This window comes from Ursus maritimus, unplaced genomic scaffold, assembly GCF_017311325.1.
Source record: "Ursus maritimus isolate PB19 unplaced genomic scaffold, ASM1731132v1 scaffold_7, whole genome shotgun sequence".
In the NCBI taxonomy this organism is placed as follows: Eukaryota; Metazoa; Chordata; class Mammalia; order Carnivora; family Ursidae; genus Ursus; species Ursus maritimus.
Window position 1 is genome coordinate 35,292,632 of NW_024426885.1, and position 27,944 is coordinate 35,320,575.

At 40.0% G+C, this 27,944-nt stretch overlaps 1 protein-coding gene across 1 annotated transcript; it reads right to left on the reverse strand.

Annotated features, from left to right (window-relative positions):
* Window positions 1-1,879: 1,879 nt before the first annotated feature.
* Window positions 1,880-27,944, reverse strand: RPP30 (ribonuclease P/MRP subunit p30). The gene is made up of 11 exons (XM_008696238.2): window positions 27,830-27,944; window positions 26,375-26,430; window positions 25,719-25,775; window positions 25,250-25,324; window positions 22,011-22,082; window positions 15,884-15,973; window positions 7,233-7,349; window positions 6,630-6,659; window positions 6,192-6,229; window positions 5,732-5,811; window positions 1,880-2,336 (listed from the first exon to the last, which is right to left on the reverse strand). Exons 1-11 carry the CDS (start codon window positions 27,909-27,911, stop codon window positions 2,227-2,229), a joined length of 807 nt encoding a protein of 268 aa, XP_008694460.1. The 5' UTR covers window positions 27,912-27,944; the 3' UTR covers window positions 1,880-2,226.

The following is a 27,944-nucleotide window of genomic DNA, read 5'->3' on the forward strand; positions in this document are numbered from 1 at the left end:
ACGATTACTTTTTAGTTTGTCTTTAGTTTTGTGTCTTTAGTTTATAACTGACCACCTTGCTGAACTTTTCTTTAAGGTACTATCATTTTGTTGCAATAAGTCAGTAATGCGTCATACTCTACCAAAGATAAACATTAGAAGGAAACTCGCCTGCCACTCTTCACTGAGGACCAGCCATCATGCCCACCTATTCTGAACAGGATAAGCACCTGTTCATAAACAGAAAGCAGGTACAACTGCAAGTATGTAACAAACGTGCATAAACGAAGGAGCACCTGTATTTCTAATCTTTTCCCAGTTGCTTCTTTTTTTGGGGACAGACACATCTGCAATAACTTTACTTCCTATTATAATGGAAGTCCTCAATATTATATCCGGTGCAAGTGAGGCAAATATACACATAATATAACCAGTTGATTGAAACAGTAGACTAAGGTGGGACATCAAAAAAAGTTGAACATACGTCCCCGTGCATATTCTGAATTTAAAATATATGCACACTCCTGTGCTAATCTGTAAAGATCAGCATCTGTTCTTGGGAGTATAGACCTTCTGATGGGACATCTACAGCTGTCTTTGAGTTCCAGTCTCTTCAAAGAAGAAAGAGAACTTAAGACTTGAGTGAAGCAATCCAAGTGTGGAATTTTTACTGGATCCCCCTAAATCTTAGTTGTCCTGTTCACACCTACTGTGACAGCTTTTTTAATGGCTCATCTTTCTCAAGACTTTCAAAAGCATAAACTTAGATTTCCTGGGAATTCCTTTTTTGTCCTTTGTAGTGCAACAGTTTTCATAATTTTTAGTTAACGAATGTAACTTTACAACGCTAATCACAGTGGCATAAACAGACTTGTAAATAAACTCACATTAACTGTTGGTGAATCCAAGTGGGGTGAGGGCAGAAGAAAGCTGGTGCTCGAGGAAGTGGTGGACTTTGGCGTGTGGGCTCCGCAGCGGCGGCATCCGTTTTCCGGAGGGAATGGAGACGCTAATCCATCAAATTGCTCAAGTGGAAGTCAGACAAAAATGCGTTTAGAGCCATCATGCTCGATACATACAATACATAAATATATATATGGACATGCATAGGTGTGTGTGTGTGTGAATTATTCTACTTGTGTTTTGCCATGGGTTTTTATCGTTTTTAAAATCAGGAGTGGATTTTAAGATTTATCAACTGTCTTACATCCATTAAAATGATTCTGATTTTTCTCATTTGATGAATAAATATGATAAAGTAGAGTACATTAAAAAGAACTGAAATATCCTTACATTCCTAGAATAAATCTCACTTGTCATGGCGTACTATTTTAACAGTCTCTCTCGACCAGTATTTTATTTAAGCATCTATATCCATAAGTGAGACCGGTAACAAAGTTTTCTCTTTTAAAAAATTATCTTTTCTTTCTCAGAATGGTGCCCTTTATCTCACTGAAATTATTTTCTTTATATTAACATGAATACAGATATTTGCAAAAAAAGGCTACTTCCATTTATTTTAATGATTCTGCTACTTAAAAAAAATTATTTCCAAAGTTGATTGAGTACATGGTTTGGTATTTTTAATACTGCTGTTAGGAAAATCAGTATTAGGTTTTCAGGGACTTCCAACTCAAAGGAGGGAACTCTATTTCAAGAACATTATGGAGGTAAGAACGAGCAAAGGAAGAGGCCATGTGTAATTTTACATGTACTTTCTCTCTCCTTCCACAAATTTTATAGCAATTTCTTCCAGAAAGAACTCTGACTTGATGAATACAATGAGAGAGGCTTCCAACAAAAATAAATCAACTAAAAGCCAACCCCTTAGTATGTCTTAATAGGTCTCAAAATAACCCCTTTTTGAATAGTAAGATGAAAAAATAATAAGCCACGTATATCAAGTAAAGCAGCAAAGCATGTATTTTTAAATGAAGAAGGAGTCTCCTGAAATATGAAAACATCTTATTCAATTACACCTGCTATTTTATCACTTACCACAAAAAATAAATAAACTTGTCTCTCATTTTTTCTTAAAGTATATCTAAATTCATTAAGTAGGCAGTCTTCTTTTTTACCACTTCACTAGGTTTTGTTATTTTGATGGCTTGAATATAAAACTGTTTTTATCGACTACTGATTTCTAGCTCCGAATGAAAACAATAAATCATAAAGGTTTTATTTCTGTTGTGGCTGATGGACTATCAAAGGGAAGAAGGGAGTGTTGACAGAGGCTGGGGAGTCTTTTCAGCCCTCACACTTGGCTTTCTTGCAAGCTGGGAGAGAATCATCATCTGCTTCCGATGGCCGAGGTTTCTTCACCGTGGAAATAATTCCAAAAGCAGTTTTTCTAGTTTCTATAAAACAAACAGGGAAACCCTAAGCCTTAAGTTAAGACATGATTTAAAAAGATGTGGTTTAACAAGTACCACCATGTTACTTTGACTTACAACATTAGTAAATGATAAAACCAGAATGAACTGTTATGGATACTGATGTCCTTCACTGTCAGTACCTTTTCTTCCCCAACATACACAAATATCAGTATACTACTTACATCTAATTCATTCGAAAGGGATTACTCAAGAGTAAAACTGCAGGGCAGGTTCTCTCGAATGGTCTGTCCATGGTGTCTTATGGAGACAGGACCCAAGTCACAAACTCTGGTGTAGCAGCTGTTTTATGTATGGTAGAAAGGCAGATGAATCAAGACAGCCTGGTCAACAGTCAACTGTATTGCTCCCATGGTGAAGACGTGTGGTTACTTCATTTTACAGCAAGTAGCATATCTGGGTTCCTCGCTAGGTCATTGATATACATTTGAAGAATCAATCGTATTGTACTGTCAACACCCAGCAATGCCTGGTTAGCTAACAGGTGTTCAATACATACTTGTTAAGTGAATGAAGGAAATCAAGCTCACACGTTTATCGCTCTCTCATATATTGGTGACAATGGATAAAGAATGGGAATTACTGGATCTTAGGTCAGGCTGGCAAGCAGAGTTCAACTTAAATCTATCCAATTTCGGCTAAAAACGTACTACTGAGCCAGGCACTGTGTCATCCACAGAGGGCACTGCGATGTCTACCACAGTGCTTCTTCCTACCACAGAGATAAAAGCACATCAGGGGCAAATGTAATGGAAATGGAGGCACCCGTAAGAAGAAATCCTGCCTGGATCAATCAGGAAGGTATCATAACAGAAGTAACACCAGGAATACAGAACAAGAAAAAGAGAGGAGAGGATTCCTTTGCAAAGGCATGGAGAGAGAACTAAGAACTTCGTATGTTTAGAGGACAATAAGCTGGTGTGAAGGAGGAGTGTGAAAATTAGAGGGAAACGGGGCTGGAGGGGTAGCTCGTGAAGGGCCACAATACCATGAGAAGATCCAAATTTAGTCCTTACGAAATAAGGACTAGGGAGGAGAGAGGGAGAGATCCATCGGCTACAAAGAAGACAGAATCAAAAGAATTTGATGAACATAAATTCAGTCAAGATTTCTTGTTTCAAGTAATAAAAGTCAAGTCAATTCTAAAGAGTTACGTAAGCATGACCTTCTCATTTATCAGGATTAATTTACCAAGACTATTAGATCTTTGCCAGTTATTTAAGGTGTTTTAATTTATAACAGGGACAAACTTCTCTCAAGGTCATCAAAATGCCAACTTCCTCCGCCCTCTCTCTACAGCTCTTTAGAATCGCTATTCACTGGTTTCTGGAACCCTGGATGGCCCACTTAATTCTGATTCCCTATAGGGAGCCTTCCAATGCTGAATGGCAGCTACTATGTGTTCTCAGTCTTCTGTTTCCAGGTATCCCTTCCAGTACTGCTTTCAACCATTTCATGATAAGGTTTCCAGACGCTCTAAGAACCTATTAACCATCTTCTGGTAGTGCTCCAGTGCACTGCTGTCCTTCTGAAATGGGGCACTCGAGAAGATACACACGCCAGCTGGGACTTCATCAACACACAGAGTAACAGTAAGACTGAATCCCCTTGCTTCAGATTCCTTTATTTCTTCTAGTGTAACCTGAGGCTGAATTAGCCATCTTAGGAACCCACCACATGGCAGTCTAATATTGATCCCAATGTCAACTAAAACCAGGGTAATTGTAATGTATCCCCCAGATGTGCTGTTAATTCTGCAGGGACAGCAGCCATAAACTAGGACTGTCACACTAAGGGGAAGGTAATGCTACCTAAATCCATAAGGCTTCCTTTAGTTTAGCTTCCATAAAAGCCTAGCTTTATACGTATCCTCTGTTGAATAGCTGAGGTTTTTGAAGTCAAATGCAGAACTTCATATTTTTCTCATATTTTCTTATTAGTTTCCCTTTCTTGTTTTAGTCTATTTAGGAACACCAATTGTTACCCAAAATCTTGATGACTCCTTATGTTCATTTAAAACAGACAAAAATAAAGGCAGAACAACCAAAGCATAAACCAACTATTTCCTAATTTCAAGAAAATCTCGATAAAGTTCTAATTAATTTGGCCATTCCCAGAGCATATGTGATGGGGTCTAGACTATACAATTATCTCAAACTAAAAATGTTGAAAACAGAAGCAAAATCATGTAATTTATGCTAAGTCAATAAAGGAATCAGTTCTCCCAAGTGGAGATCAGATCATTAAAATCCAGACACAACACACAAGGCCTCAATAACTCACCTATTCAGATACCAAATAACGTAGTTTACATGTAGCCCTATTCTGAAGTTTAAATTCATTTAGGTGATATCAAGTAAACTGCTTTGTGACCACTTCTACTAATGCTAAAAATCGCTGAGGGAACAAAGATAAAACAGCAGATCCAAAGTGTGAATATTTTTCTTTCTTTTTTTTTTTAAAGGGAAGGAACAGAGACAGTATGTTTTGAAGATTTTGTTAATTAATTAACTAATTTATGAGAGAGAAAGCATGCGTGTGCACCATGCAGGAGAGACAGAGGGAGAGGGACACGCTGATTCCATGCTGAGCGCAAAGCCTGACGCAGGGCTCAATCCCACGACACTGAGATCAAGACCTGAGCCAAACAAGAGTTGGACACTTAACCACCTGAGCCACCCAGGCACCTCTAAATTTTTTTCTTTTAATAAAATCTCATTTTTATTCTCTGAAGTCTTGGCATATCAAATACTTCTAGTTTAATTTTTATCATCTGATGAATAAGAAGTTCAGTGGCTTCAAGTAGTGGAGTTAGGGTGAGAAGGTAGATACACGTAAATGAAATGTGAGTAAAAAATATATAGTGTGCACAGAGTTGAGCATGTAAACAAAAATATGAGAAAAAGGACCACGAGTTGTAATAAATGCGAAAAGATACTATTTGAGTTTGTTCGTTGGGTTTTGAAAATGTATTTGCTGTTTTTGTGTTCCTAATAAATGGCTTAACATCAATTTTTTACGTTTCAGTTCTTGCAAACAGTGATTTTCAGCAGGGGAAGCATGCCACTCTAGAGAGGAGGGCGGTGAAAGGGAGACGGGAGGCCTCTCCAAAGGTAGACAGGGACAGGCATGCGGAGCTTGGAAGACATGCTCCGAACTCATGTTTGTAATGCAGACCGTGTTCGGTCCACAGAGTGCACAGAGTAAAGCCTGAAGAGAAGGGTCAGAAGCATTGATGGGTAGCGTTAAAACAGGGTGAGCAAAGACAAGCCGAAAGGAGCTTTGCAGAGCAGGACAGCAAAAGTAAAGGAGGCTCCTAACGTGAGCATGTGGTGTTTTTCCTGGAAGAACTTGCTCACCTCCGTGTAGAAGCACTGCTCGGCAGTTGGTGGACACGGCAGCCTTGGCGTCACTTTCAGACAGTCCAAACAGCAGTCCTCTGGTGGGGCCATTAAAGCTTTCAACCCAGTGTCAGCCAAGGACAGGGACTAACAGAAACACGACTGCCAACGCCAGCTCACCTGGCCACCCCAAGAGAGGCCGTTCTTAGCCTGAATGCAACAGGCATCTTGTGAAGAGACTCGCTCTAAGCTTCTATAATATAGAGTCCCTTGTTCCCCTTTTTCGATTTCACCCTTAACCCAGAAAACAAAAGTATGAAGCTCTCTACAACCTATGTAATTTGTTTTTGAAATTTTTAAATGGTAAACTCACAGTAAAAGGTTTAAAAAAAAAAAAACACCTTCTTAAACTATACTATCACATCAAATTCCAAATTTCCTAAAAGAACATTTCAACTTCTAACTCAGAAAAGGATACAAGTTTGCCACATCGTATGGGCCTCTTATTTCTAAAGGCTAAAATAAAGTGAACAAAAAATAGGAGAGAAGTTATTCGTAACATTTCAGTGATCTGACTGGCAGTAAATTAGGAGGACGCTTAAGTATCTAAAAATAAAGGAGTCAACCGCATCGATTTAAGTCCTTATAATTTTGATGGTTTTCTTAAGTTTCCAAAAGTTTCTAAAAGAACTCTGAAAGCATTTTGTAACAGTATAAAGAAAAAACTTCACACAAACAAAACCTGCAGCCCTAAAGGACTGGGGATACATTTTACTCTCGGCAACTGCAATGAGCACAGGGGGTTCAAAATGAAAATATGCAATAAGCATTCATTACACTACTAATTTTTCCTCTAGAAACGTTTCAAAGTTTTATAACTTGAAAAGTGAAAACAAAGTACTCATGCCAGACTTACCCTTTCCGCAGCACTAGACAGAATCACATTCTACAAAATAGAAAGTGATCAACATTAATCTGAGATAAATGTAAAAAAAATTGACAAGTCTTCTAATACAAATAACCAGTAATCACTTTTTAACATTAAAGGCTCTACGAATACCAACTTCTTTTAAAGAAAAAGTAAAGAATCAAAGTCAAAGAAAGACCTTAGGACCAATAGCAGCATATAGGATAAGAAACAGAGTAAGCCTTCCCACCAGATCTTACAAAAGATGCATTCGTTTAAAAAAACTAGTTTAAAAGGTCATATAATCTTAATTCAACTCACTGACAACAAACTATTGTTATCTAGACCATTCTTTTCACAGTAGGTAAACCACAAATTCCTTATGGGAAGATAAAGGGTTTCAACACATCTTCCACCCCCCACCCTTGTATTACTCTTCCTTTGGTATTTTTCTTTCCCTTAAAACTTGCAGGGCTCATTGACATGGGAGAATTTGTTTCTGGGCCACGAGAACTTTCTGCTTTAGGGAAAAGGAATCAAACAATTCTAGTGTGTTAATAATAAGAAAAAACTGCTAGATTTGAAAAACATCCTGAGATTAGGGAGCCATACCTTTCCTTTGCAGACCTGCATCAAATTGAGGGCATTGGAAATTGTGTACCTTCTCATTGTGGAATCTTTGATAGCAGGGCTGTAGACAAGTTCAAAGCCCACGCCTCGGTCAATTGCCTTCACAGGAAATAAAGAAAATAAACTGTCAAGGATAAACACACACTGTCCTACTAAGATTCTCCCTCACCTCCCTCCTCAACCCTACCGTAGACCTCCTGCATGTCAAGGCATAGCCTTAAACAAGGTAGATTTATGCCCAAACGGCACCAACCACAGGAGAAGGCAGAGGTTTGGCTCTATTTGATCAAGAGTTTCTTAGCTGTGGAAAGCTGACTTTATATAAACAGGAATCATGAGGAGGCTATGGAGAGCAAAGTCCCAGTGGGCTTGCAGATGGGCTATTCCTCCGTGAACTAGTAAAAGGAAAATGGAGATTTGTTCCCTATACTGAAGGTAAACTACAAACACAGTAAACCAAAAAAAAACAAAAACCAAAAATTAATTTGACCCAAGAATAAAGAGACAAAGAAATGAAGGGCTGAAAAAAAGCTCAAAGAACAGGGGCGGGAAGGCCTCTCAGGTGAGTCAATTATTACATATGCTCAATGAAGGAAGTACTGTGTGTCAGGCACTGGGCTAAGAGTCTTCTGTGTATATTTCACCCTATGATACTGTTCTAAGGCATTGCGGCAGAGACTGCTAACTGCCCCCAATATCTGTTCTCCCCTTTTTCTTTACTACTAGAGTCCCTGAATTTTGGCTGGGCTCAGGGATACAAGAAGCCTGGGCTCTTGACTATTTCGCCCAGCTCACAAGACAAGCTTGGTCTTCTACAGGAGAAAAAGAAACTTCTTTCCTATTTAAGGTATTCTTAATAGGTAGGCATCTACAGGTAAAGCAGCCTGGAAGGGGTGGAAAAAAACCTGAAATCCACCACTACACTGTCCATCTTCTCTGATGAGCAACTCCGTATCTTCATCCTTTCACAACAGATATGTGTTCAGCCAACTATGTGTGGGAATGGTGAGCAAGTGCTGACATGGCTCCTCCCTCTTCAGAGCTTACAGTTTACTCTTGGGGACTATCAAATAATTACACAAAAACTTAACAGTTCCAACTGTGGTAAGTGCCATTAAGAAGTTTAGGAGTGGGTGAGGAAGGAACTGAGTAAATAGTAGAGAAAGGAGAATTTTCATAGGGAGGAGTACATGGAGAGGCTCTAGTATTGGAGGGGGAGTGTGGGAGCATGGAGAGGAGGTCATGGGCTGGGGAAGACAGAGTGAGCGGGCCCCCCTGTGGTAAGAATGGAGGCTAAGGAGGATGGGAAGGGCCAACTGTTCAGGTCTTTAGGACTGCAGGCAGACTCAGCAGTGAGGAGCCTCTGAAGGATATTAGCATGGCCGGGCGAAGTCCCTTCGCTGCAGTGGTCTTCTGAACGAACAAAGGAAGGGCAGCAGGAACATACCAGGCAGCGCCTGGCAAATGAGTTTCTATTACCCAGAGGAAGAGCTGGGAGTGGTCAGTGTGGCTGCTGGAGGTCTACTAGTGAATGTTCACAGGGAACAGAAAAACCAGTCTTCTTCCAGAACTGGCAGCCCAACTTGATTTAATTCAGGTTACGTGGAAGGCTCCTACTTTCCCTCCCTGAACGGAGATTTCCTTTCTTCATCCACTAATCCTCCCTTCATTAACTTTTCCTCTTGCCTTATGGTTCTGAGATTTTATTGTAGATCTCCTTACATATCTGGTATTAGTTAAACTTTACATGCTATTTTCCATACTGCAACCTTCCCTGACAGCTTTTTCCCACCTCTAATCCTTGGGCTTGTGTTGCTTATTTCTAGGAATGGTGTCTGTGATGATACTCTTTGTGCCATAGTTAAATGTGCACCTCGGTCTCCCTGCCTGTCTTGTACACGGCTTTAGAGCTGGTGTCATGATACTTCTTGGTAACGTGCAACTGCCTTTTATGCAAGAAGTATTTAAAATAGTTATATTCTGAGTAGATAAATAGTAGCTTATAGAAAAGAGGTTATGTAATAATGCTGTTCACTAGGGATTATTCATGTAAAAGGAACCAGGATGAATGTAGCTGATTATTCAACAGAAAAACCAAAACACTTCCTTCAGCCATATTTTCAAATATTCCTTTGGCTACTTCTCTTACCAAAACTACTAATTAATCAAAGAAGCTGAAATTTTTTCTTCATCCTTCTATTTGCTGAACTAAAACACAAGGCAGTAGGATGGAGAACAGGGGAAATAAAAGATGTGGATGATACACAGAACTGGGGGACCAGGTCATAAAGTATTCCTAACTGTATCTAAAATTTTAGCCCCTCTAGGGATGAGATCAAAATAAAAACTCCTCTCTTTGGTGGGGGTGGGGGGAGGGAAGACAATCATCAGCTTAATTAGTCTTTAAGAAAAAAGTTCTGATTTTGCTCTTAGTACATTAATCAAGTTCACTTTTAAATAGCTAAGAGAAGTCTGAGACAGAGAAATTATACATAATGTGCTATTGAAGGTTGTGAATATTTCTTTCATAATACTATACTTTAAATTTTTAGACGGATAAAATACAGACTCATTACCTGGGACTGCTTCTAAGACCATTCTAATGTAAATTGCCTTCAGCTCCTTAAATGATTGTTCCTAACAGCCTCTTCATAAAGAATGACAGTGCCTGCCTGATTGGCTTTTGTTCACATCTCTGACCAAGGTTCTGGAACAGGCAGATGATCAGATTTCTTTACTAATGAGAAGTAACAGTCATAATGACTGCTACCAACCAAGGGCAGGTGTGTGATGCTTGAATCAAGAAAAACCAGTGGTAAAATTCCAAAAACGAAGCAAAGCTTAAGATTACAGGAAGAAAATAGAGAGTTGATTACTAGGACAATATAGAGATTCTCTGTTAATTTCATAAAAATTCTTTATTGAGGGGCGCCTGGGTGGCACAGCGGTTAAGCGTCTGCCTTCGGCTCAGGGCGTGATCCCGGCATTATGGAATCGAGCCCCACATCAGGCTCTTCCGCTATGAGCCTGCTTCTTTCTCTCCCACTCCCCCTGCTTGTGTTCCCTCTCTCGCTGGCTGTCTCTATCTCTGTCGAATAAATAAAATCTTAAAAAAAAAATTCTTTATTGAGTTCAAAAGGATTCAACACCCTTTTGGGGTATCATTATTTAAGACAGGTAATTTGTTCATATAATTCACAAATGAAAATAACTTAAGAAAGCAATAAAAAGTCTTACTTGTATCTCTGCTCCCATCTGCCCTATCCCCACCTCCCATAATTATTTCTATTAATTTCTGTGTCTTCTTCCAGAATGTCTTCATACAAACATAAACAAATATGAATATGTATTATTTGTCCTCTTTCTTACCCAAAAGAAAGCCTACCAAATTGTTGCTCTGACTCAAGGGCTTTTCCGTGTCAGCTCCTAACTCCTGCATTCTGTTTTATATAGGCCTAGTATTTCACTGTAGAGCTATGGTGGGTAATAAACCACACCTCTACTGATAGACTTTGGGTTGTTTCAATGTATCTGTAGAATAAACACTCAAGTATTATGGGTTGAACTGTGTCCCCCCACTCCACCCTCCTGAAAGGTATGGTGAAGTTCTAACCCTAAGTACCTCAGAGTGTGACTTTACTTGGAAACAAGGTTGCTGCAGATGTAATTGGTTAAGATGAGGTCACTGGAGCCAGGTGGGCCACTGATCCCAAGACTGGCGTCCTTAGAACATGACAACCACATGAAGACACAGAGACACATAGATAGAACACACTGCGAGGCCAAGCCAGAGACTGTGGAGTCACACAGCTGCAAGCCATGGACCCACAAAGATTACCGGCAAACCAGAAGCCAAGAAGAGGCAAGAGAAGGGTTCCCCTACAGGTTTCAGAGGGAGCAGGATCCTGATGATATCCTGATTTCAGACTTCTGGCCTCTGGAGTGTGAGACAGTAAATTGCTGTTGTTTTAAGCCACCCAGTTTGTGGTCCCAGGAAACTAATACACAAGTTCAGGAGGGAAAGCGGTTGTAATTTTGATGGTTGTTGCCAAATTACCCACCTCCCCAAAGGAATCGTTCCCATTTATACTGTTAGAGCAAAGTAAGAGAATGCCTGCTTTCCCGCAACCTTACGGCAAACTGTATCATCAAACTCCTGGGTTTGTGCCAATTAGACAGGTCCTTTTAATGTGAATTTTTCCTATTATGATGAATTTTAAGTATCTTTCACTTTTGAGGGCCATTTGTATTTCCTGTCCTGTGAAATGTCTTTTCAAATTCTTGATCCATTTTTGGGGGATTGTTCATCTGTGTGTTTTAGCTTCTCATTTTCTAGGAGCTCTTCAGACATTAGGGAGATTAGTCTTTTGTCTTTGATATATGTGAAAATATTTTCAGCAGTCTTTTAACTTTCTTTCTGTTTTTTTTTTTTGCCACACAAAAGCTGTTGATACCAGCAAGTTCGCTAGCACTGGTCTAAGCACCGGATCGATAAAGCACTCAACACGTTTAGGTTCACAATATGTGTGATGAAAAATAAAGTTTACAGAACACTCGCACCCCACTCAAGTATATATGGCATGATTCCTGGAACAACTTCACTGCTTCAGACACTATTTACTGGACATTTCTCAGTGGGGACTAATTGGACCATGAAGACAGAAATGGATTACAGTTAAAGGAAGTGCTGAGAGGAAAACATCAGGGAGCATAAGACATACACGCACTGAAATAACTCCATAAATTTGAAGTCGTTGTTGAATGGCAGTAACACTGGAAAAAAATTAAAGGGAAGGTAAAGATATATGCTGCTTAAAAAAAATTCTTCTCGAAACCTGAATTCCAAAGATCACGTTTTGAAATATGCAATTATTCTATGCTTAACAAAGAGCTCCGCTGTAAAGTAATTTTAAATAGCATTTCCCAGTGGGAAATGACAGCGGATTTAGAATCAGAGCTTGAGTACAATTCCCAAGTCCACTTGTGAGAGAAGTGTGAGCCACAAACTACCCAAGTCTCGACTCCTTATCTGCAGATACTTCACATCCCCCCCCCCCACAGCTGCTGGGCTGGAGCAGGTGAGAAAGTGCCTACACCATAAAATAAGTAATGGGAAGTCACCTGATTGTCTAAGAAGAGGAGCTGAATTTGATTTTTTGAAATCCAACTATCACAGGATAAAGTTGTGATTTCCGTGCAAGTTACTTATTAGACTCCACAGGAGGTTTGTAGGAGATTTTAGAGGGAATTCCATAACTGATATTATGGTGCCCTAAGCTTGGGGTGAAGATAACTAAGGGGATGCGAGCTGTAAGCTGTACAAATGGAGTGCTCTGGTGTGCTGCTCGAGCTCCTGGGCCCTCCTTCACAACCCCGACCGTTGTCTTCTAACTTTACTGAGGAATAAGTGACAAACGTAATTGTACATATTTAAAGCATGCCATGATTTGATACACATATACATTGTAGAACGATTACTCAGATTCACATAATGTGCACATACATCACCTGACATAGTTAATATAGCCCATTTTGTGCGTGTGTGTGTGGTGGGGGGAGAATGCTTAGGATCTATACTCAACAACTTTCAAGCACACAACACTGTACTATTAACTATAGTCATGCGAGTACATTAGATCCTCAGAAGTTATTCTCCTTATCACTGGAAATTTGTACCCTCCAACCTATCATTCCAACCTTTTGAGCTGGTAACTGTCGCATGGCTTAAGGCCTCTAGGTAGAAGACTAATGAATTATCTTAATGTTCCTGGTTTTCACGACCACAAAAGGAAAGGATACAAATCCTATCCAAATTAAGATCTGTGCCCAATAAAGTGATCCTTATAAAGTCAAACTATTAACTTTTCATGGCCAAAGACAAATTTACTCCCAAGTCCAAAGGAGCTGCAAGGACCGGGACTTAGTAGCTGTTACCCACATTTACCACATGTTCTATACTTGCGTGGTGAACGTATGCCCACGTTTTAATGTAAAATTATACAGCTCCGGATCTAGAACAGGTATTATTAGATGCAAATAATACATACATATCATACAACTCTTATTTGCCCTGAACAATAAGCTAGCTACCTCTTATTATATGTTTCCAGCTTTCTCTTTCAAATGAAAAATGGGTGGTGAATAAATAGGGACTTTTGTGCTTCCTGACCAATTCACACCACAGCCCACTTCTACACTAGATGAAGACTAAAAATAATCTTGCACAGCCTCTCCTTCCACTCCATCATCTAGTTTTTATTAAACAACATATGTAAAATGTTCACACCAGATTTTTAAAAAAGCAGACACTGTGTTAAATACTGCATATCCCTCTTGCTTGTCAAATTTTTACTTTTCAGAATTCTTAAATTGAAATATGTGGGAATTAAGCCAAAAATATCCATCAAACAGCAGTTTTCCTGAACCTACAGATGGAACTGAAGGGTGGGCGGTCCTACTGCCACTGTCCCCACTGCCATCCTCCTCACTCTGCCCTAGTGCCCCACTTCCCTCCCTGCCCATGCTTCCCACCAAACCCTGATGGCCAGCTAAACACTGATGACAAGCAGGATTTGGCCATGTTCCCGAGGCTGCACCTTGATATGCTAAATTAGACATATATTCATTCGATTGGCAAATTCTAAGGAGCATCCATTGCAGGTGAGATTTTGAGGTAATTAAAAAGGCCCAAACCATAGCTGGTGCACTCTAGAAGCTCACAGTCTGGGCTGAACAGTAGGGCACATTCATAAGGAATCAACTGAAGGCCCCTGCCCAAACAGCCATTGAGACGCCTACCACTGCTGTAGAACAAGAGGGGTTACGTGCTGCGCACTGCTGTCTGTCCATTCCATGAACTTGGCCTTACCATCACATGCTACTATCTCCTCCCAACCAAGGACACAGTACCGTAGGTGGGTTTTCTCAGGCGAAGAAGTCTAGAAAATGGCCTTCCTTGTTCATTACGACAAAGACAAAGGTAAACAAGTTGCAAGCTGAATAGCAACTTACAGAGTGGCTGCACCACCTAACTCCGGAAACTGGACTGGTAGTTGGAGGCTGGTAAAGAGCCTTGGCAAACTTCTAGAGACAGAGATTGCTACCTCCGGCCGAGGAACAATAGATGAGACCAACGAGACTGCCATCACCTTGGGTACTGTATCAGTCTGTGCCTTTAACCACAGGTAGCTCGAGCATCTCAGAGATCATTTGACAGGGTACCAACCAGAATCGTCCCCACCCTGTGACTGACGAGCTGAACGGCTTCTCCTTGCTAGCCTGCATTTTACCACACTGCATAGGTGAGCAGCTAAAAACACACAGATCTCCAACTCGAAAATGTGATGATTCAGGGTTTGGTTTTGTTTTTTTAGGGTTTATTTACTTATTTATAAGTATCAGCAAGAACACGGAAAACAATGATTTGAGCTTAATATATATTGTTTTATGTTCAGCAGCACGCTCTGTATTTATCAGAAAAGAGCTGGTTTATAGTTATCCCTTTACATACGTGACTTTAAAATTTTGAGTGCTTTTCAAGTTCTTTAGTAGCATATTTTTAGGGGTGGAACACAAGCCAACTTAAATTTTTCCACACGGATTCAATTTCTGCACACTACATAGATCAATGTTCTCCTCTCACTGTCTTCCCCCATTCTTGGCATCGAGCCAATTCCTTAGCAGCAGCGACAGCGAAAGAAAACTCGAGGAAGTTGTGATTCTACAGAGACAGAAGAAGAGGGGAGTTATTGATCTTGAAAAAGTGCGTAAATTTTTAATTTTCCAATTCTGACAGGATTGGGTATGGAATCTGGACTGTCTGTGAGACCCTTTGTCTCCTTCGAGAGGACTTCTTGAGAAGGGGAGACAGGTTTGGAAGCCGCTATTCTAAAACAGCATCCTAACCCTTCCCCAGGATCTGGCTGCCCATGCAAACGGCCGACAGCCGCGCTGACCCGGCAGCCACGGAGGTGAAGCCCCACCACCTTTCTGGTGGAAGAAGATGGGCAAGAAGGTGTGACAGATGGAAGATAAAGGGTAGGGAAAAATAAGAGAAACTATGTAGAAAGGTAACGAGAAGAATTCTATTGCAGGAGCAGGAACAAAAACTTCCCTGAACACATGGCCATGTCCTGAGGTTATTATAAAAGTCACCCTGGGCTTTTGTGTGAACTAGTGGGCTTCAGGGGAGAGTTTCATCTTACTTGGACCTCGTCCACTGGGCTTTCCACGCCCGGCTCCTTCCTCTGCCCGCCCACCCGGGCTTGCAGGTGCCTCAGGAACCCTCTCTGTATTTTTTCCACTACCTCTTCTTTCTCGACTGCCCTATCCCCTTAGTGTTCAATGCTCAGGCTCTAAACGTCTGTCATTATGGCTATCCTTTTAAAAAATATCCTTCACAAACTCTGGCTTCTAAGGCCTTTTAAAAACATCTTAATAATTTACTAGATAGTTTTTAAGTTCCCTTTCTACCTTTAGTCAGCTTTCAAAAATGAAATCCTCCTTTCTGAACTGCCTATTTATCACCTAGCCTTCGGTTTTTCCTTCTAAAGAACACTAGACTCTTATGCCCCCTTCCAGTTCATTCATGCGGGTTTGTACAGATTCACATATAGAAGGGAAAGTACACTTACCACATTAATAGGGGGTCTTTTGAAGTAAAATGGTAGTTTCTCTGTTACAGTAATGCAGACCAAATCCACATCTAAATGTGTACAAGCAACCTGTCAAGAAAAAAAAAAAAAAAAAAAAACACAGGTAAAGCCAAAAGAAAAAAAAAAGCACACATTAAGAATGGGAGATTTGGTCAAACCTGATTTAAAGAAATATAAAGAGATACGGTTCAGTCCATAGGCATCATAGTGGTGTTGGAATATCTCTGTCAATGATTCTCCACTCCTTCACATTTGGTTTGAATGGTTTAATTGTAACCTAGCTGGAGCACAGTGATATGTCCACCGATCATCTCACCAGACAGAGCCTGGAGACCCTCTAACTCATGGTCTGCTACATAAGGATGGGATGCTAAGAGAGGCTCAGTTTCCAGAAGGCTACATTAGATTGTTCCAGAAAGAGGCAACTACTGTTCTGAAATCCAGGAAGAAAAACAAGCCAAAGAAATATACACATGGTCCACTTAGTCCACAGATTATTTTTGTGTCAGGAATTGTCGCAGGCCTGTGGCCCCTATCAGACAACTGAGGTGCTGGAGGAATACTAACACGGCCCTACTGATGGCATTTTGTTCCAACTCAAAGAGAAATAGTCTACATAAGTGGTCAAAGCAGAGCTGTTACAAATCAAATGATATTGAACTCATTTTTCAACTTTTAAGTTCCCTTTCCTTTGTTCTAATTTTTGTTCTTGCTTATTGATCAATACGTTGCATATACTTCCAAAAGAGGTTTGAAATGGCTTACAAAAAAAACAAAAAACAAAAACATACAAAAGAAAATAAACAGATGAGTAAAACAGGATAAATGAAAAATGAGAGAAGCAAAATAAAGCTGGGAAAGATCACGAGCATAAGAGTACAGGCTGAAACCACAGCAGAAGATGTGCATCTGGCTCTGACTCGGCCGTTACTTGACTTACAGTGACAGAAAGAACTGGCTGTTTTGCACTATATTAAAAAATAAGCCTTACTGACAATGCTGGTGTAGACAGGCTTGATGAACAAATTCAAAATGCCGGGATGGCTATGCTGGCAAACCAACATCAGGGCTATGGACGGAGAAGGGCAGAGTAAGGAAGAGGGCAAAGAGCAGGTAATAATATCCCCCACATGATCTGCTTGGACTTTTAGCAGTGACAGGAATGTCACCTCTCGCCTCTCCTCTTCAGAATTCCCACTCTGGTCCTTCCTACCCCCACTCCAGGGCTTTAGGAAGCAAGCAGTGATGAGAGGCTGCCTGGCTTTAGACAGTCATAGTAACTTAGTAAGCCTGGGAAGTAATGCGGTTTTGGCAGAAACACTTGGCTCGTGAAGAATCTGCCCCATCCCTATTGCTACAGCTGTCCGCCTCTTAAAAGACTCACTGAAAATTTGATAAGAATGGGTGAAAAGCTCTGAATAGAAGAAATAACAAGTTCAGCTTCTGGTCACCATTTTTAAGCTTTCAGAATAGAAAAGATCCAAAAGTTCAGTAATCCACGGCTAACAAGAGAATGGATCAACAGGCACTCACGGGGTCTTTAAATCAGTACAGTCTTGAAAGGTATCTTAACAATAGGCATCAAAATTTTAAATGCACACATCAGCAATTTCTCCTGTAGGAATGTATCCTGTAGAGAGCCTCTAGAAATATATTCTATAGCCTTATACCCAACAAATGCTCAAGAATATTGGTGCAAGGACAGTCATTGCAATACCAATCACAAAAGACTAGACACAACTAAATATCCCTTTATTTTACTTCAATAAATTATAGTCCCTTTATACAACAGAATATGTGGACTCCTTCCAGGGAATGGGTACATCTCTAATTGATATCATGGAACCAGATATACTATTAGGTGAAAAACAAAAAAAGAAAGCATGGTGTTAGGAAGGATGGAGGGAGGAAGAGGGGAATGAAGGAAGGAGTACATAAATAATTACTGCTGAGAAGATACACAAAAACTTAGGGGTGGTTGCCTCTGGAGAAAAGGGAGAGTTTCAAGTGGGAAGAAAGTATACTTTTCAATGCATATCCCTTTGTAAACTGTTTAAACTTACTGTTTTTCATTTTTTAAAAAAGCAGATTCATTTTTTAAAAGTCCGTTAAGCATTCGTCCCCCGAGTAAAGCTAACTTATTTGGTTACTTTTTAACAGATATATTGCTCGTTTTCCCCCTCTTATATGACAGTAGCTAATGAAAAACTATCTCTTGTGTTGGTGTAAGTACACATATTATAATAAACGTTCAGTTACAAAGGACAGCTCCACTTGGCTCCCTCTGACACCTCAAACTTAAAGTGTCTCAAACTGAATTCTTTTGTTCTTTAACTTTCTATTAATCCAAATGTTTAACTGATATATTTAGAGAACTATAAAATTACAGCTAATTTTACATTATAATGATATACTTTCTACAACACTAAAACAGATTAAATTATGTTCAAATTATATTTGCAGTTAAAAACCTGATTACAGTGGTTTTGCCAAGTTGCATATGAATTCATACCAACCGTTCTTCAATTTTTTTTTGGCCAAGAACTTCTGTGAGGATTTAAGGAAGGCGTATTCCCCAAACTGCACATACCCACAAATACATTTACTTTTCATTCTATGGAACTGGGGGAACAGGAGGGTCAGGGTTCAGTCTCCCCCAAATCCCCTTTATGGGTGTCAGGTTAACATGCTGGTACTTTATGACAAACAATACACAAGGGAGAGCCAGACTTATCCAGAGAAAAGAGAGATGTCCATAAACAGGGCCCCTCAATCTGAAGTGTGTACATAACTCCTTTGAAGAGTTTATTTAAAATGGATATTATCAGCCCTTACTCCCGGTAATGAATTCAGTACTAAGTAGGGCCCAATAACCTGCATTTTAAGAAACAGCCCTGACAATTCTGAAGCTGGTGGAGCCAGACCACAGCTTGAGCAGCACTGCCTCGAAAGGTACTCCCTCTCCTCAAGAGGCTCAGGGGTTGCGAGCATGTTCTACGATAGTGCTCTTCGAAGGGTAAGATATGGACTTTGGAAGGAAGAAAACAGACCTCCCATTTCCATTTATTTTTTAATTCATTCTCTTAAAATTTGTTTTGTGTGTGTATATTATTTCAAAAATCACATTGATATAATGGAACATACACATAATCTATAAGAAAATAAACAAGGTACTGTGGATAAAGGTTCAATATTATTTTTAATTGATAGAGTACAAAATCAAGTATTTTGAAGACCACTGGACTAAATAACTTTAATCCTCCTCACCCTGTTCAGTCGCTTTAAATCCTAAATGGGAGTAACTAACTCAGAAGTTCCCGAAGCTTCTACGTAACGCCGTCTGCCAAATTCCACTGCCATCTCCCATCCCAAGAAGTCCTGGCTAATGGACTCCCCTTACAGTCTTTCATCTCTGCCTTATCCCCTGGGGTAACTTTGGAGAGGGAGGGTTTATCCATGAGACATCTTCCAGATACTTCGAATGGAAAATCATGTTATTTCCCATGGAAACAATGCTATTTAAGGTGGTTAGACTTTAAACTACTAACTGTTAACATATGTGTGTGTGTATGCTTTTATGACTCATTTTAGAGACCTGAGTTTTAGAATATCACATCTACAGGGGTGCTTGCTTAAATTCTAGATAATCTACTTAAGAACCAAACAAATAAAACCACTTACAGAATATAACCTGCTAAGCAACACATTGCTTGCATTTGACCCAGTTCCAAACCATGATATACTTGTAAAACCTTTATGATTAAAAGAAAAATATCTTTTAAAATTGGTTTTCTATAGAAAACAGGGAGAGTGCTAACTTTAACTGCGCCTTAAGGAATGGGAAAGATGTGCACAGACAAGAGGAAGATGTTCCAATTTTAGGAACAGTTTTCATGTAACTTTTTGAGTATATCTGCACAGTCAATTCCAAACAAATACCTTGTATGTTATTTATAGCTTTATTCCACCTTCCAGAGTATTTCTGACAGTTCTACCCACCGTATAAAGCATGTGTTCATGCTTTCAAATTCACACTTTTGGATAATCTGAGAAAAACAAGTACAGCTGACCCATGAACAACATAGGGGTTGAGGAATGCCAACCCCCAACTCTGTCAAAAATCCATGTATAATTTCTGATTCCCCAAAAACTTAATTTCTGTTGACCAGAAGCCTTACCGATAATACAAACAGCTAATGAACACGTCTGTATATGTATTATGTACCGCATTCTTACAACAAAGTAAGCTAGACAACAAAAGTTATTAAGAAAATCATAAGGAAAATACATTTATAGCTCTGTACTGTATTTATTGAAAAAATCTGCATAAAAGTGGACCTGTGCAGTTCAAGCCCATGTTGTTCAAGGGTCAACTGTAGTAAGATAAAATCGCTAAATGAAATTTTGATGTATTCTAAAACCCAAAAGTCCTGGCTCTCCTACATACTACCTGAAATTTAAAGCAAATCATTTAGCCTAAGTCTCACCTTTCTCTTCTAAAAAATGAAGGTAATAAAGTATATCTGTCCTGTTTATTCCCAGGATTGTTGTGTTAAAGATAATAAATGTGTGTAAGTCTTTAGAAGGATATAGAAATGTATGCCTCCCCACCATGTTATATGACTATGGAATGTACATTGTGTGCACTTCAGAATCAATTAAAAAAATAAATGGGCAAAAAAATTTAGGTACGTTGCCAAATTTCAGTCTACGTTATAACTAAGTTGCTATTACTTAGTAACAAAACTAAGTTGCTATTTAATGAACTTGGATATGCTCATGTTCCTCTTTAGTGTTTCAACACTGAATCAGACTCTCCAGTGGAACTTGAAAAAAAAAAAAAAGACCAGATACTCTAATCCTAAATGTAATGGCTCCGAATCTCCAGTGGTAGAGATCTGAACATGCCTGATTTTTAAAAGTTCCACAGGGGCTTCTGATAACTGAGAGCCACCTGATCCTACTCACCTTTTTTCTGAAACAAAATTCTTGAGAATTACTATAATTGAGCATTTTATGAAGGGCGTCATCAAATTTAAAAAAATTCATAGATAATTTGTGCTGTTTCCTTGAAGTAATACAAACAATTAAGAGTTGACAGTTGCCTTAAAAACTAAATTTAATCACACATCAGCCTCCTTAGCCAACAGCTCCACCTACTGGATAAACTCAAGGAAAATCATCCCATAATTTTGGAATAGATTTTGTTTAAAAATGAACTAGGCTATAAAATTAAAACATCAAAGACCAGTACTTTTTTTTTTCCTGCAGTATCCATTTGGTGGATATAGTTTTGGTAGATGGCTATTTTCTTGAATCTAGATAAAAACAACATTCAGAACTTTCTAAAAGCAGCTATGCCTATTTTACACAGTAAAACATATTCTTGAAAAACCATATTACAGTTGTTTTTTTTTTCTTTCCTGTAATCAGTTAAAATGCGCAGAGTGAAAAAAATCAAATAAAATACCCAGTGTGTTCTGTCTCGACTTGACAAAATGACCATACATGTTCAACAACTTTCCCTCCTGAAAAGTCACGGAAATGGCAATAAATTCATAAAGGCCCAAGGAGCACAAAGGGGAAGAGTATGGGCAGATGGCTGATTGTGAAGGACTTCTGGAAGACTAAGGGCTGAGACGATCACGTTGGCACGTGGACCGCACCCCAGAGCATGCAAAGGAGAAAGCCAAAACAGAGAGATCTTTTACGCCACAGCACAACTTTGCACCTTTCCTCCCTCACAGGCGGCAATGAATAGCACAAAGGGCAGAAACTGAAGTGATTTCAGGGCTTTGAAGGAGACAGACCAACATATACCTAAGAGCCGTTTCAAATGAATGAATGAATACATGAATGAAGCAGAGATAAAGAAACAGAAGAAAACCTGAGGGACTCTTTCAGTCTGAGCCCAGCAAATACCCAGCAAGATGAATAAAACAAAACAAAACAAAGCAACACATGCCATCTCAGCGTTCCCTTGCGAAATTCCAGAATTCCAAGTATAAATGAAAAATCTTAAGTTTCCAGATAGAGTGAAAAGCAGAACATCAGACTTCTTACATGAAATAATAAATACTATTTTCTTTCATGATCTGTTACTTACATGAAAAAGTTTTTCTGTCTTTGGAAAAACTGCAACGATATCGTACAGCCGGACCCTGGAAGATGTTGCTCTCTGGCAGTACAAAAAGAGTATTATTGTACAATAACGAAGAGTGTACACGTGGAATTCTGACTCGTGGTCTAGCTGCACTTATTTTAATCACGTAACATTTCTTACACGCCATTTCTGCTTTGTTTTGTATGTGGACAGAAAAGCCAGCCTAAGCACATGAGACTTTATATCCCGCCCATCTTCCTCCTTCCCACATTGTTACTTTAACTGTGTACCAAACTGTGCTTGAGACATAAAATCAAATTGGATAGCTCTTGCTCTTACAAGCGAGTGGAGAAGGATACCAGACATTTACTGAGCACCTAACTGTGTACAGGGCACTGGGGATACGAACTCATTTAAGGCATATGTTTGGGCTCTCAATGGAACTCACCATTTTTTTGTGAGTCGAGAAATACACGTACTAAGCATGATATGATTAGGTTCACAATAAGAATACTATTAAATATAAATTAAAATGCCAGATGTGCAAGAAAATACCTGACATTCCTCTGACAGTAGGAGAGGGATATATCAAATAGTTATTGCTTAAAAATGAAAATCTCAAACTTAACATTGTATGTGTACGTATACGAACAGGCTGGAAAACTATGAATCTGAGCCCTGAACATGGGTTCACGCTGTACAGGTCCACCCATATACGGATTTTTTTTTTTAAATAAATCTAGTACAGTACTGTAAATGTATTTTCTCTTTGTTGTTACTTTCTTAATAACATTTTCTTTCCTCAAGCTTACTTTATTGTAAGAATATAATATATAATACATAGAACATAAAAAATGTGTGTTAATCAACTGTTTATGTTATTAGTAAGACTTCTGGTCAACAGTAGGAAGCTATTAGTAGTGAAGTTTTTGGGGAGTCAAAATTTATACATGAGTATTTAACTACGTGGGGGTAGGGGTGGGGGGCCTGTGCCTTCAACCTTAGCATTGTTCAAGGGTCAACTGTATGTTCAAACACGGTCCCTGAATGATGGGATAATACATGATATTTCTTCTTCTTTGTCTGTTTGCACCTTTAAAGTTTGTACCTCTTATTTTGTAAAAAGAAAGGCATTCTAAAACTCCAAGGAGGAAAGGGGAGGGGTGAAGACAAGATGAAACAGGCAGGCAGGGCTGCTGGGCAGACATGCTGACACAAGGCAGGCTCCGGGTCTTAGGAAAGTCAGGACCCAGGATGCCTCTGGTTGCCCACTCCCCATTGGAAAGGGGACAAAAAGGGGCCACCAGGATGCTCATAACAAGAGAGAATGAACATCTTTGTGACCCATCTAAAGTCAGTTCCCTTTAGGTCCACCTGAGCCCAGAGAACCAGAACCCTGCCTTGCAGTTGTATAAAATACCAGAATTCGGCTTTCCCTTTTTTTTTTTTTTAAGCAATGTTCATCGCTATAAAGGAGGCCAGCCTTTCCTCGATGACTCCTGTTCTATGGCAGCAGAGTCCACTCCAGCTCAAGATAAAATTGCTCCTGTCTCAGGGATCTCGTTTTTTCCCTCCTTCACTAGATCCTTCCTATCAGCAGGCATAGTCTTCTCTCCCACCTAACAAAACCCAGACAGCAGGTTCTCATCCACCAACCTCCCTGTGCCTTCTATTCCCCTATGGAGTCAACTCTGCAAGCAAAGTCAGCGTCACACACTGTCTGCATTTCCTCACATCCCTACCATTTCCTTGGAGATGGTTTTTGCTAAGGCAACCAATGACTTCCCCGTCAATAGTCCAAGACACGTTTGAGCCCCTCTCCTGCTGGATTACTTGGGCTCAACCGATGAGGCTGACCCTTCCTCACATTTCCTTTCTCACTTTCCTCATTGTCTTCCTATTTCTCACAGTCCCGCCTCAGTCTCCAATCCTAGCTTCTCCTTCTCTACTCCACCATTAAATGCCGGAGTTCCTCAGGACTCTGTCCTGGAACTTCTCTTCACACATCGCGCATGAACCAGGGATTCTCATCCATTGCCATGACTTCATTTACTCTCTACAGAGGGACTGCTTCCAAATCAGTATCTTTAATCAGACCACTCTTCTGAGGGCCACACCCCTTTTTCCAACTGCCCATTTGACAAACTCCACTGGAATCTTCACAATAACCCATCATGTCCCAAACATGATGCCCTTAAACCTGCTCCTCTTTGTAGGTCTCGTCTCAGGAAAAGGTAGCACCATCTACCTAGGAGGCTGATCAGGCCATGCTAGGGAGTGGTCATACTACACCCAATCGACCATCAAATCCTGTCAATCCTCTGCCTCCCACCAAGCCTCTCAAATCCCCTCAACCCCTCTAATCCGCTCTCTATAATGCAAACATCATAATTTCACTCCCTCACTTAAAACTTCCAAGGGTTTCCAACTGCTCACCCAGACCTGGCTCCCTAACCTCATCCCAGGTTAGCCAGCTCACAAGGCTCAGCCTTATTGGTGTTGTTTCCTTTCCCAGAAAACACCGTGTGTTTTCCTGGGACCCAGAACCTGTGCCTAATCCATCCTGTCTGTGAGAACACTCTCTCTTCTGCTCAGCACCTATATGACACTTACTGATTCTTCTGGCCCCAGCGGGAACATCAACTTCCTCGGGTTGCCCCCCCCATTACACACTCCCAGAGCATCCTTTATTTATTACCTCCAACTTTTTAAATATTCCTCACTCTTAATTATCTGCCCAGTACTTGTCTTGTCAAGTAAACTATAGCCTTTATAAATTCAACAATTCTGTCTGTATTATTCACAGCAATATCCCCGGCATCCACACTATGTCTGGTTCATGTGAGTTCAATGAATAACAGCTGTCAAAGGATTCTTTAACTGTGGTATCCCTATATATGTGCCAAGAGTAGAAGAGACTGTTATGCTATGTGAATTCTGAGGATAGGGAGAGGAGGCAGGTATCATATCTGGGGGCAGGGGATTTAAGAAAGGGGTGAGGTTCAAGGCGCCTGGGTGGCTCGTGTCATGATCTTTGGGTCCTGGGATCAAGCCTCACATCAGGCTCCCTGCTCAGTGGGGAGTCTGCTCCTCCCTCTCCCTCTGTCTGCTGCTCCCCCTGCTTGTGCTTGCTGTCAATTAAATAAATAAAATCTTGAAAAAAAAAAAAAAAAGAGTAGGGAGTGAGATTCAACATTAACCAGTACAACTTACAAGGCCAAAAAGAAGAAAAATTAACTTACCAAAACATTGCAGTGAGATGGATCCGAAACTATAATTGTCAGTCTAGTTAAAACTTTGATGGGTCTTGATTTTCCCTATAATCAAAAACATTCTATCAAAAAAGTTCAAAATACCAATGACTGATTTTCCTCTTTACCAGTGGAAAGTAGTCATTAAAAGGTACCAGCAATAAAGGATAGTGACAATCAGTAAAAGCTAGTCTTCATTCTCAAGGAATTTATAATATAATTAGAAAAATTAAGATGTACATGTGTTAAACTACATAATGAGATTATTTAAAGGTTATAGGACTTCAGGAAAAAAGACCATCAAAGAAGTACTGAATTGATAGTAAGGGAATGCTTCATGGAAGAGCTGAGTCTTGTGAAGAAGACTGGTAGAGGAAGGAACAGTGCAGGTTAGAGAACCCTACATAAAACTGGGGATATTTGAATAGCTATTATGGTTCTTAAACAACAAAATACCCACCTGTACAATTGGCAAAGTTGTAAAGAGTTCAGAAACAGCTACTGGTTTTTCAATTTCCTACAAAAAACAATACACAGTCACCCTAGATTGTACACATTAACAGAATGAAGCATAATGGAAAACTTAGAATGGGTTTTCAGAAAAGTTAATTTCTGGTACACAGAAACACTAAATAAGTTTTTTTTTTTTTTTTTAAAAAGGAAGAAATCTGGAGATCAGAGAAACAGTTGGGAACATCAATGGATAGGAGGGATGAAAAATTGTTTTTAGGTTGAAATAATCTAAAAGGTACAGTTGTTGGCCTGAAGAGAAATATACCCATTTATGAGCATGTTTAAGAGAAATCAATTAGTAATGAGTCCAGGTCAGTAAAACAAAAAGGATTAAATACTGTGATTACAATTCAGTCAATAACAATGTACTTATAAAACTTATTGAAAGTTATTTAACATCAGCTCAACTTTGAGAATCCTTCCACCATGCCCTAGTACTTCACAAAAAACTTTGCACTGACTCAGCTGTTTTAACATACAAAATACGATAGTACATAACACAGTGCATTTAAGAAATATGCTCATCTGTAGCTTCCACATTACTGATATAAACAAAAACAACAGTAAATGCTGGTTATTATTAACCTCAGAAATTGTTTTTACCTGTTTCTTTTCCTTAAATTCAACAACATGATTGATGGCAACAACTGAATAGCCAACTGAAAAGAAAAATTGAACATTCTTGTTAAACGTAACAACCTCTTTCCTGTACACATAGGCTCAGCTCAATTCATGTCAAGATTAGGGGTCAGTAGGAACAGTGGTTGTGGGTATAGGCTCTGGTGTCAGACTGCCTGCTTTCAAATCTAAGTATTATCACTTACAAGTTACTTCACTTCAAGCTTCAGGTTCTTCAACTGTCAAATGGTGTTAACAGAACTTACCTCACATAACTGTCATGAGAAATAAATAGGATAATAAGCATAGGATGATTCAGAGCAGTGCCTGACACAGAGGCAGGGCTGTTTGACCTCTGTGATGTATCATTAGCATGATACCTTTTTCTTCGCTCATTTCTTTTGCTTTTTACCCTTTCTACTTCCTTCAGAGGCCCTTTTCCTAGGGCGAAACGGAGTAATCACTCCCTCACACCACTGCTCACTTCTCCTTTCCAGCTGCCCACCATCAGTAGATTGGGAACTTTCTGAGACCAGGGCCTTGCTTTATCAGACTCAATATAGCATTGTTCTGGACATTCAGACTACCAAAAATATGTCTGAATCATGACTCCTATCTTTAAGTTATTTAAATACCAATGCCAACGACAGGATACTAGTATTAAAAGATAATGCATATTAATGCCAGAAGAATGGTTCTCTCTCTCATTAGTTTGTTTGATTTCCTTCTTTCCTTCTTCCCCCTCAAATAGTTAATAAGCACCAATTACTTGACAGGCTCCACAGAAACCGCCTTATTTTTAAACTTCTCTATCCCCACACTTTGTAGTGGAAGGAAGAAGACAACAGTCATGATTAACTCCAATAATTAAAAAGGGTCTTATCTCTCAGGGCTTTGCTGCCCTTGGATTCAAACATGAATAACATTCTAGCATTCTGGCCACGAGGCTCCCCTCTCACCCGCCTAGTACGTCTTCCCTCCTCCCCCTACCTCCCCTTCTTTTTAATAATATTATTCCCACAATGTCACCCTCACGCCCCCCCCCCTTTGAATCAATTTTCCGAATTGCTCTGATACAGCCGTGAGGCAGAAAGGGGTGATACTAAAAGCACGGTGTAGGAGACTTATACATTTGAAAGCCCTGGCTTCTGCCATCCATCAGCTTTGGGGCTCTGTGCAAATCTCCCATCCTCTCACAGCCTGTTTTTCCAATTTGCAGGGGAGAAGGAGCTAGACCGGGTAACAGCTCCCAAGTGCCTTCGAGTTTCCCGCGCCCGGGATTAGAGCATCACCGCGGCGGCATCAGCTACCAGTACATCCCCGAGATCCCAGGAGACCTGACGAGGACAGGCCCTCGAGTCCCCCCTGTACGTGGCCCGACGGTCTGGGGGGCAGCGAGGCTAGGCAGGTACCGCGGCCCACAAAACCCGGGAGACTCACGGTGAGCTGCGTTCTCCACCAACCCGCGCAGAGCCTTCAGGTCGGAACCCGCTCGCAGGTCCAAATCCGCGAACACAGCCATGCTGAAATCACATGACCGTCGCGAGCCCGTCTG

Bases quoted from the DNA above. Each gene is read 5' to 3' on its own strand.
- RPP30 (XM_008696238.2), bottom strand. From the start codon at position 27,911: ATGGCTGTGTTCGCGGATTTGGACCTGCGAGCGGGTTCCGACCTGAAG. The intron at 25,776-26,374 runs GTAAAAACAATT...TGTTTTTTGTAG, and splicing joins AATTTAAGGAAAAGAAACAG to GAAATTGAAAAACCAGTAGC. The intron at 6,660-7,232 runs GTATGGCTCCCT...TCTATTTTGTAG, and splicing joins TGCAGGTCTGCAAAGGAAAG to AATGTGATTCTGTCTAGTGC.